This window comes from Amblyraja radiata, unplaced genomic scaffold (genome assembly GCF_010909765.2).
Source record: "Amblyraja radiata isolate CabotCenter1 unplaced genomic scaffold, sAmbRad1.1.pri S88, whole genome shotgun sequence".
Taxonomy (NCBI): Eukaryota; Metazoa; Chordata; class Chondrichthyes; order Rajiformes; family Rajidae; genus Amblyraja; species Amblyraja radiata.
This window is the reverse complement of record NW_022630171.1, coordinates 157,991-169,459: the sequence shown is the minus strand read 5'-3', so window position 1 is coordinate 169,459 and position 11,469 is coordinate 157,991. Positions and strand designations below refer to the sequence as shown.

The following is an 11,469-nucleotide window of genomic DNA, read 5'->3' as shown; positions in this document are numbered from 1 at the left end:
TAGCGGCTGGTTACCGCTCACTAGACGTGTTGGCCGTCGGTGACCCGTTTAGCAGCGATTTGGGGCCGGTTTGGTGCTAAAATGGTGAAAACACATACAAATGGGATTTACCGCTAGTTGAGGCGGGTTAACCGCTAGTTAGCAACTGGTTAGCGCTCACTGGATGTGCTGGCTGTCAGTGGCTGTTTATCAGTGATTTTGGGCCGTTCTGGAGGTAGAATCTGCAAATGTGGCTTTAATGGAAACATAGACAATAGGTGCAGGAGTAGAGGCCATTCGGGTACGAGTTGGGCCGAAGGGCCTCTTTCCAATGCTGTATCACTTTATGACAAAGTGCTGGAGTAACTCAGCGGGTCAGGCAGCATCTGTGGAGAAGATAGACACAAAGTGCTGGAGTAACTCAGCGGGTCAGGCAGCATCTGTGGAGAGTAGGAATGGGTGGCGTTTTGAGGCAGCAACTGTACCGCTGCTCCACTGTGCCGCGCAGAATTATATAACGGTTTCCTCCGCCATAAACACACTCAATATGTGCTAGTAATGTCCTGTTTGCCAGCATGTTGACCCTCTGTGTTCCCCTCCTGCAGGGTTTAGGAGCCGTTGCTGTGGACGGAGAGTCGGGGACGTGAGCGGCCATTGAGGGCGGCCAGGGTGCCGGCGAGCCCCCCATCTGCTCGGTGTGCGGGCTGAGCTTCGAGGGTCTGAGCTTCGATGGAGGACCAGATGACGGGGCACAACAAGGAGAGGCGTTATGAGTGCGACGTGTGTGGCAAGGCCTGCCGGAGACCGAGCGAGCTGGAGACCCACCTGCGGGTGCACACGGGAGAACGGCCCTTTGCCTGCTCGGACTGCAGCAAGAGTTTCAAGACGGCGAGTGACCTGGAGACCCACCGGCGATTGCACACGGGCGAGAAGCCCCATGTCTGCTCCACCTGCGGCAAGAGCTTTGCCTTGTTGTCGGGGCTGCGGGCTCACGGGCCGGTGCACAGCAGTGAGCGGCCCTTCACCTGCTCCGACTGCGGCAAAGGCTTCAAGTCGTCCAGGGAACTGAAGGTGCACGGGCACGTGCACACCAGCGAGCGCCCCTACACCTGTAGCGACTGCGGCAAGGGCTTCACCCAGTACAGCGGCCTGCAGAATCACCAGCGCACCCACACCGGCGAACGGCCCTACACCTGCGCCCAGTGCGGCAAGGGCTTCACCCAGTCCTCCAACCTGCTGCTTCACCAGCGCACCCACACCGGCGAGCGCCCCTACACCTGCGCCCAGTGCGGCAAGGGCTTCACCCAGTCCTCCATCCTGCTGAAGCACCAGCGCACGCACACCGGCGAGCGCCCCTACACCTGCGCCCAGTGCGGCAAGGGCTTCACCCAGTCTACTCACCTGCTGGTTCACCAGCGCACCCACACCGGCGAGCGCCCCTACACCTGCGCCCAGTGCAAAAAGGGCTTCACCCGCTCCAGCAGCCTCCAGAAGCACCAGCGCACCCACACCGGCGAGCGCCCCTACACCTGCGCCTAGTGCGGCAAGGGCTTCATCTGCTCCACCAGGCTGCTGTCCCACCAGCGGGTTCACACCGGTGACAGTCCCGTCCCCAGCCCAGTGTGTGGAGAGCACTCTGCCATGGACTCCCACGCCCTGTCTCACCAGCACGTGCACACCAGTGGCCAGCCCTACGACTGCCCGTACTGTGGTGAGTCGTTTGACAGCTCGCGGGGGTTGCGGCATCACCGGCGGGCCCACGTCGGCGAGCAGCTGATCCCACTGTGACAAGAGAGCACGGGGGCTGCGGGAGCACCAGCGGATACACACCGGAGAGAGACCCTTAGTGTGCGCTGAGTGTGGCAAGGGTTTCACTCGCATGTCCAGCCTGTGGCAGCAATATCGTACCCACAGCGGTGAGCGTCCCTTCCCCGGCCTGTCCTGAGGTAAGGGCTACACCCGCCTTGACCACCTGCTGGAGCACCGGCGAATCCACACCGGCCAGAACCCCTTCACCTGCCCGCTCTGTGGCAAGGCCTTTGCCCGCTCCTCCAGCCTGCTGGCACACCGCCACGTGGATAGATAGGCGCTGTTTAGGTAAACACAAAATACTGGAAGGAATGGGTAACATTTCTGGTCGAGACCCTCCTCAGTCTCGACCCGAAATATCACTCATTCCTTCTGTCCAGAGATGCTGCCTGTCCCGCTGAGTTACTCCGGCGTTTTGTGTCCATTTTTGTAAACCAGCACCTGCAGTTCCTCGTTTTTAAACCATTCTGGTTAATTATGCAATACTCCAAATGCTACCTGAACAATGTCCCTTAGAGCTACACATATACATTCCTCTCTCCTTATCTCACATCCTTTTATCTCCTTATATTCCCTCGCCTCTGTCACTTACTTCACGTTTCCAAAATAGTAACAAAAGATGTTGTGTGCCTTTGTTCATTAGAGTGATGGCCCAGGAGGGTTAAGTGTGTGTTGCATACTTGAATTTGTATCCCCTGCCACTCTAGCCGGCTAAATAATCAGTAAAGCTTGTGTTGGTTGATCTAACTTATTGTGAGTTGTCTGTTTTAAGAAATGTACCTTAACAGTTCTGGACTCCCCCAACATGGGGAACATGTTTCCTGCATCTACCCTGTCCAATCCCTCAGTAATTGTATACGATTCTATAAGATACCCGCTCATCCTTCTGAATTCCAGTGAATACAAACCCAGTCGACCCATTCTTTCAACATATGACAGTCCCGCCATCATCTCAGGAATTAACCTGGTGAACCTAGGCTGGGCTCCCTCAATAGCAAGAATATCCTTCCTCAAATTTGGAGACCAAAACTGCACACAATACTCCAGGTGTGGTGTCACCAGGGCCCTGTACAACTGCAGTAGGTCCACCTTGCTCCTACACTCAATCCCTCTCTCTATGAAGGCCAACATGCCATTAGCTTATGATTTGAGTCTAGGAGCAGGGAGGTTCTACTGCAGTTGTACAGGGTCTTGGTGAGACCACACCTGGAGTATTGCGTACAGTTTTGGTCTCGTAATCTGAGGAAAGACATTCTTGCCATAGAGGGAGTACAGAGAAGGTTAACCAGACTGATTCCTGGGATGGCAGGACTTTCATATGAAGAAAGACTGGATAGACTCGGCTTGTACTCGCTAGAATTTAGAAGATTGAGGGGGGGATCTTATAGAAACTTACAAAATTCTTAAGGGGTTGGACAGGCTAGATGCAGGAAGATTGTTCCCGATGTTGGGGAAGTCCAGGACAAGGGGGCTCAGCCCCCTGCTGTACTCACTCTATACTAATGAGTGCTCAGCCCCCTGCTGTACTCACTCTATACTAATGAGTGCTCAGCCCCCTGCTGTACTCACTCTATACTAATGAGTGCTCAGCCCCCTGCTGTACTCACTCTATACTAATGAGTGCTCAGCCCCCTGCTGTACTCACTCTATACTAATGAGTGCTCAGCCTTCTTCTTCTTCTTTGGAGTTTTACGGCAGCCGGCATCCACAATGTTGCATTGCTGCCACCTTCTGGCTTCACTCCACAGTCCTCATGTCTTTACATTATATCCTTTTTATAAGGCCAGAGGCCCTCAAGAAATTAAACAACACCTTTACTCCTTTTCCTTCCCCTCAATACTCTAGAATGTTATTTTCTGATATATCTGTCATTCCAATTTTCTTCATTTCACTGATCAAAACTCTTCTTTCTGTTTCATATCTTCTACATGCAACTAGAGCATGCTGAACTGTTTCCGGCTGATGGCATTCCTCACACAGCCCAGTAGGGTGTTTTCCCAACATTTTTAATGTGCTGTTCAGGTGAGTGTGTCCTATCCTCAATCTTGCTAATACTACCTGTTCTCTCCTGTTCCCCCCTCTTCTTGCTGTAATGCCCACTCTATTTTGTAGGGAATAGAGGTGTCTCCCCTTTGTCTCCTGTTCCCAGTATTGTTGCCATTCCTGATTTATTTTCTTCCACACAATGTGTTTTCCTTCAGATTTGGATAATTGTAGGTTTATCTCTATGTTCTCTTTATTAACGGCCTCTTTTGCTAATTTATCCACGTTTTCATTTCCTAGCACACCAATGTGTGCTGGGACCCACAACAAAGTCACGTCACTGCCCTTCCTTGTTACTTGGCTTAATAGTAGTAGAATTTCATACACTAGGTCAGGCCGCCTATGGGATGCACCAGATCCAATACTCTGGATTGCAGACAATGAGTCGCTACATATTAATACTTTGCATGGTTGCACCTGTTCTATCCACCGAACTGCCTTCAAAATAGCGTACAGTTCCACTGTATACACTGCCAAATAGTTATTTGTTCTTTTGCAAATCTCAACATTCATCCCTTGCGAGTGCTCAGCCCCCTGCTGTACTCACTCTATACTAATGAGTGCTCAGCCCCCTGCTGTACTCACTCTATACTAATGAGTGCTCAGCCCCCTGCTGTACTCACTCTATACTAATGAGTGCTCAGCCCCCTGCTGTACTCACTCTATACTAATGCGTGCTCAGCCCCCTGCTGTACTCACTCTATACTAATGAGTGCTCAGCCCCCTGCTGTACTCACTCTATACTCATGACTGCGTAGCCAGTCACAGTGTGAACTCCATCATCAAGTTTTAAGGATAAGGGGGAAATCTTTTAGGACCGAGATGAGAAAAACATTTTTTTTCACACACACAGAGAGCGGTGAATCTGTGGAATTCTCTGCCACAGAAGGTAGTTGAGGCCACACAGTTCATTGGCTATATTTAAGAGGGAGTTAGATGTGGCCCTTGTGGCTAAAGGGATCGGGGTATGGAGAGAAGGCAGGTACAGGATACTGAGTTGGATGATCAGCCATGATCATATTGAATGGCGAATGGTGCAGGCTCGAAGGGCCGAATGGCCTCTACTCCTGCACCTATTGTCTATGTTTCTATGTTTCTAATCCAAACTATCTCTCCCCCTTCTCTCTCCCCTTCTCTCTGTCTCCCCCCCCCTCCCCCCCCCCCCCCCCCCCCCCCGCGCCCCAGGTCTCTCCGTTGCTAACTACATTTCATTGTCTCTGCACCGTGCACTGACAATGACAATTAAAGTTGAATCTGAAGTTGAATTCAATTGAATCTTTGGTCTCCATTGAAGTCAATGGGAGTGAAGCCCAGGGGGAGGTGGCCATCTTTGATCAAGGCACTTCATTGAAGTCAATGGGAGTGAAGCCCAGGGGGAGGTGGCCATCTTTGATCAAGGCACTCCATTGAAGTCACACAAAATTGCTGGGGAAACTCAGCGGGTGCAGCAGCATCTATGGAGCGAAGGAAATAGGCGACGTTTTGGGCCGAAACCCTTCTTCGAAACCCTTGAAGTCAATGGGAATGAAGCCCAGGGGGGACGTGGCCATCTTTGATCAAGGCACTTCACCACTCCATTGAAGTCAATGGGAATGAATCCCATGGATGTGGCCATCTTTGATCAAGGCACTTCATTGAAAATGGGAGTGAAGCCCAGGGAGGCGGCGGCCATCTTTGTTAAACACACTTACCTATTGAAGTCATTGAGAGGGGATGGTGATGCACAGAGAGGCGGCGGCCATCTTTGCTACTGGCACAACTTCCATTGAAGTCTATGAGGGGGTGCAGCGGCCATCTTTGATCAAGGCACTTCCCCCATTGAAGTCAATGAGGGGATTGAGGCCCTGGGGCGGCGGCCATATTTGCTACTGGCAGTCGCTCCATTGAAGTCAATGTGAATGAATCCCAGGGGGGGGGGGCGGCCATCTTTGGTAAAGGCAGCCTTCTCCATTGAGACCTATGTGAATGAATCCCAGTGTGTGGCGGCCATCTTTGATACTGGCAGTCATCTCAAACTGGCAAGGAGTAACCTATCCCAGGGGATCAGGGAAGCGAAGAGGCTGTATGGGCAAAAACTTAATAGCCACTTCGAAAATGACAAAGACACACGTCACTTGTGGCAGGGATTTCATACCATCACTGACTACAAGCCCCCCCCCCCGCTGCGGATATGCCAAAACGACCCCTCTCTACCAGATGAACTGAACGAGTTCTACGCACGGTTTGAGGTTAAAAACAGCACCCAGACACGTGCACTACTGCCATCTCCCAGTGACCAGTCGCTCAGGCTGTCCGCAGCCGGAGTTAAAAAGGCCTTTGCCAGCATCAATCCACGCAAAGCTGCAGGGCCGGACAACATTCCTGGATGCGTTTTAAGAGACTGCGCCGAGCAACTGAAAGATGTCTTCACAGACATTTTTAACATCTCACTCAGCCAGGCAGTAGTGCCCAACTGTCTTAAGAGTGCCACCATCGTCCCTGTCCCGAAGAAACCAAACCCAGCCTGCCATAATGACTTTCGACCAGTGGCTCTAACACCCATAGCAATGAAGTGTTTTGAGCGACTGGTTATGCAGCACATCAAAAAGAGTCTACCTGCCGCCCTAGACCCACTGCAGTTCGCCTACAGAGCCAACCGATCCACAGAGGACGCAGTCTCAACAACGCTGAACCTCGTACTGTCACACCTTGATCGGAAAAATACTTATGCCAGGATCCTCTTCATAGACTTCAGCTCTGCGTTTAACACAATCATTCCGCAGCAGCTGGTGGAGAAGTTGGAGCTATTGGGGGTTGATGCTGGCACATGTAACTGGGTCCTGAACTTTCTATCACAACGGTAGCAGACAGTCAGGGTGGGCAGTAGGACATCAAAACCCATAGCCGTGAGCACTGGCTCGCCCCAAGGCTGTGTCCTAAGCCCCCTGCTGTTTAGTCTGCTTACACACGACTGTACTGCTAGACTCAACAACAACTTCATCAACAGGTTCGCCTATGACACAACAGTGGTGTGTCTCATCAGTGACAATGATGAGTCGGCGTACAGGATGGAGGTGGAGCTGCTCACAGGATGGTGCAAATCCCACAACCTCATTCTCAACGTGGGAAAAACTAAGGAGATGGTGGTTGACTTCAGGAGGGCGGGAAAACAACACCATACACCTCTGCACATCGATGGAGCTGATGTGGAAAGGGTCAGCAGCGTGAAGTTCCTAGGACTCCACCTGTCAGATGACCTGATGTCCACAACCAACACCACAGCACTGGTCAAGAGAGCCCAGCAGCGACTACACCCTCTCCGAAGACTACGGAAAGCAGGTCTCCCCACTACACATCCTACGAACTTTTTATAGGGGGACAATCGAGAGCACATTAACCAACGGCATCACTTCCTGGTTCGGGAGCTGCAAGGCGTACGAACGGCACCAACTAGACAGGATTGTGAAGACCGCCAGCAGGATTATTGGTGCTCCACTCCCTTTCTTGCTGGACATATACAGGAAGATTAGATTTAGATTAGATATAATTTATTGCCACACAGCCAGGCTGGTGGAAATTTGGGTTGTCTGCAGCTATACAATAATAAAGAACACACAACCACAATAAAACTGTAACACAAACATCCACCACAGAATTCATCACTGTAGTGGAGGGCACAAAATTTGGCCAGTCCTGTTGATACAACTCTGTTGATACAGAGATGTATCAGCAGAGCCATCTCCATCATCAAAGACCCCTACCACCCATCGCATCACATATTCTCCATCCTGCCATCTGGGAAGAGGTACAGGAGCATTAGCTGCAAAACCAGCAGGATGCTCCTCAGCTTCTTCCCGCAGGCTATAAGACTGATAAACGGACTTAGCCCCCTGCCAAAGTATCGCGCACCAACCATCAACCTGGACACACTGCAGCGGCTGTCGATCGGAACCCCTGTTGATGTCTAGTAGAGAGTAGAGTGTTTCATTTAATTTGTTCATGATATATGTTTTTTATTTCTAGTTATTTGTTGTTATTTTTTACTGCACACTGAATGGACACTGGTTGAGCAACGTTTTTTTGTTTCCTCTGGGTATGTGAGGACTCAGGAAAATGACAATAAAGATATACTGATACTGGTCTCCATTGAAGCCCAGGGAGAGGCGGCGGCCATCTTTGATACTGGCAGTTCAACCCCATTGAAGCCCAGGGAGAGGCGGCGGCCATCTTTGATCAGGGCACTTCTTCCATTGAAGTCAATGAGAAGGGGGGGGGGAGGGGCCGGGCCCGGTGACGTTCTACCCCTCCGCGCGATGACGTCGAGCCCCATACGCGCTGACGCAGGGACGTGGCCCCGCCCCCTCCTCCTCCTCCCGCCGCCGCCATCTTGTCGCTTCTCTGCTGTAGTTGAGTCTTTCTCTCCTTTTTCGGCGGATTTACGCTATTTAAGGCGGGTTAACCGCTAGTTAGCGGCTGGTTGGCGCTGACCACACGTGTTGGCCGTCGCTGACCAGTTTAGCCGCGATTTGGGGCCGTTCTGGGGGTTGAATCTCCCAATGTGGAAAAATGCAGCCAAATGTGGCTTTTATCGCCTAATATCGCTAGTTAGGGCTGGTTAACCGCTGGTTAGCAACTGGTTAACGATCACTAAACGTGTTAACCCTCCCTGGCCCGTTTAGCGGCGATTTGGGGCCGTTCTAGGGTTTAATCTCCCAATGTGGTCAAATGTGATTTTATCGCTAGTTAGGGTGGGTTAACCACTGGTTAGTAGTTGGTTAATGGCTGGTTAACGCTCACCACATGTGTTGGCCGCCGCTGACCAGTTTAGCAGCGATTTGGGGCAGTTCTGGGGTTGAAACTCCCAATGTGGTCAAATGTGGCTTTTATCGCCTAATATCGCTAGTTAGGGCTGGTTAACCGCTGGTTAGCGGCTGGTTACCGCTCACTAGACGTGTTGGCCGTCGCTGACCCGTTTAGCAGCGATTTGGGGCCGGTTTGGTGCTAAAATGGTGAAAACTCACACAAATGGGATTTATCGCTAGTTAAGGCGGGTTAACCGCTAGTTAGCAACTGGTTAGCGCTCACTGGATGTGCTGGCTGTCAGTGGCTGTTTATCAGCGATTTTGGGCCGTTCTGGAGGTAGAATCTGCAAATGTGGCTTTAATAGAAACATAGACAATAGGTGCAGGAGTAGAGGCCATTCGGGTACGAGTTGGGCCGAATGGCCTCTTTCCAATGCTGTATCACTTTATGACAAAGTGCTGGAGTAACTCAGCGGGTCAGGCAGCATCTGTGGAGAAGATAGACACAAAGTGCTGGAGTAACTCAGCGGGTCAGGCAGCATCTGTGGAGAGTAGGAATGGGTGGCGTTTTGAGGCAGCAACTGTACCGCTGCTCCACTGTGCCGCGCAGAATTATATAACGGTTTCCTCCGCCATAAACACACTCAATATGTGCTAGTAATGTCCTGTTTGCCAGCTTGTTGACCCTCTGTGTTCCCCTCCTGCAGGGTTTAGGAGCCGTTGCTGTGGACAGAGAGACGGGGACGTGAGCGGCCATTGAGGGCGGCCAGGGTGCCGGCGAGCCCCCCATCTGCTCGGTGTGCGGGCTGAGCTTCGAGGGTCTGAGCTTCGATGGAGGACCAGATGACGGGGCACAACAAGGAGAAGCGTTATGAGTGTGACGTGTGTGGCAAGGCCTGCCGGAGCCCGAGCGAGCTGGAGACCCACCGGCGGGTGCACACGGGAGAACGGCCCTTTGCCTGCTCGGACTGCAGCAAGAGTTTCAAGACGGCGAGTGACCTGGAGACCCACCGGCGGGTGCACACGGGCGAGAAGCCCCATGGCTGCTCCACCTGCGGCAAGAGCTTTGCCTTGTTGTCGGGGCTGCGGGCTCACGGGCCGGTGCACAGCAGTGAGCGGCCCTTCACCTGCTCCGACTGTGGCAAAGGCTTCAAGTCGTCCAAGGAACTGAAGGTGCACGGGCACGTGCACACCAGCGAGCGCCCCTACACCTGTAGCGACTGCGGCAAGGGCTTCACCCAGTACAGCGGCCTGCAGAATCACCAGCGCACCCACACTGGCGAGCGCCCCTACACCTGCGCCCAGTGTGGCAAGGGCTTCACCACCTCCACCAGGCTGCTGATACACCAGCGCTCCCACACCGGCGAGAGCCCCTACACCTGCGCCCAGTGCGGCAAGGGCTTCACCCAGTCCAGCAGCCTGCTGGTTCACCAGCGCAGCACCCACACCGGCGAGCGCCCCTACACCTGCGCCCAGTGCGGCAAGGGCTTCACCAACTCCACCAGGCTGCTGATACACCAGCGCATCCACACCGGTGAACGCCCATACACCTGCGCCCAGTGCGGCAAGGGCTTCACCCAGTCCAACAGCCTGCTGGTTCACCAGCGCAGCACCCACACTGGCGAGCGCCTCTTCACCTGTGCCCAGTGCGGCAAGGGCTTCACCAACTCCAGCAGCCTGCTGGTTCACCAGCGCAGCACCCACACCGGCGAGCGCCCCTACACCTGCGCCCAGTGCGGCAAGGGCTTCACCACCTCCACCAGGCTGCTGATACACCAGCGCATCCACACCGGTGAGCGCCCATACACCTGCGCCCAGTGCGGCAAGGGCTTCACCCAGTCTACTCACCTGCTGGTTCACCAGCGCACCCACACCGGCGAGCACCCCTACACCTGCGCCCAGTGCAACAAGGGCTTCACCCAGTCCAGCAGCCTGCAGAAGCACCAGCGCACACACACCGGCGAACGCCCCTACACCTGCGCCCAGTGCGGCAAGGGCTTCACCCGCTCCAGCAGCCTGCAGAAGCACCAGCGCACCCACACCGGCGAGCGCCCCTACACCTGCGCCCAGTGCGGCAAGGGCTTCACCCAGTCCTCCAACCTGCTGCTTCACCAGCGCACCCACACCGGTGAGCGCCCCTACACCTGCGCCCAGTGCGGCAAGGGCTTCACCCGCTCCAGCAGCCTGCAGAAGCACCAACGCACCCACACCGGCTAGCGCCCCTACACCTGTGCCTAGTGCGGCAAGGGCTTCATCTGCTCCACCAGACTGCTGTCCCACCAGCGGGTTCACACCGGTGACAGTCCCGTCCCCAGCCCGGTGTGTGGAGAGCGCTCTGCCATGGACTCCCACGCCCTGTCTCACCAGCACGTACACACCAGTGGCCAGCCCTACGACTGCCCGTACTGTGGTGAGTCGTTTGACAGCTCGCGGGGGTTGCGGCATCACCGGCGGGCCCACGTCGGCGAGCAGCTGCTCCCACTGTGACAAGAGAGCACGGGGGCTGCGGGAGCACCAGCGGATACACACCGGAGAGAGACCCTTTGTGTGCGCTGAGTGTGGCAAGGGTTTCACTCGCATGTCCAGCCTGTGGCAGCAATATCGTACCCACAGCGGTGAGCGTCCCTTCCCCGGCCTGTCCTGTGGTAAGGGCTACACCCGCCTTGACCACCTGCTGGAGCACCGGCGAATCCACACCGGCCAGCGCCCCTTCACCTGCCCGCTCTGTGGCAAGGCCTTTGCCCGCTCCTCCAGCCTGCTGGCACACCGCCACGTGGATAGATAGGCGCTGTTTAGGTAAACACAAAATACTGGAAGGAATGGGTAACGTTTCTGGTCGAGACCCTCCTCAGTCTCG

General features: G+C 54.1%; 1 protein-coding gene and 1 long non-coding RNA gene across 2 annotated transcripts; both read left to right on the top strand.

Annotated features, from left to right (window-relative positions):
* The first annotated feature begins 917 nt into the window (after positions 1-917).
* LOC116969579 lies at positions 918-10,038 on the top strand. Its single transcript, XR_004410841.1, has 3 exons — positions 918-1,118; positions 6,566-6,571; positions 10,028-10,038. It is a non-coding gene; the product is annotated as an uncharacterized LOC116969579 (long non-coding RNA).
* Positions 10,035-10,829, top strand: LOC116969576 (zinc finger protein 239-like; the record flags this gene model as incomplete). Its single annotated transcript, XM_033016412.1, has 1 exon — positions 10,035-10,829. A coding segment is annotated over one exon (795 nt), but the record flags the coding sequence as incomplete, so codon positions are not given.
* Positions 10,830-11,469: the final 640 nt, after the last annotated feature.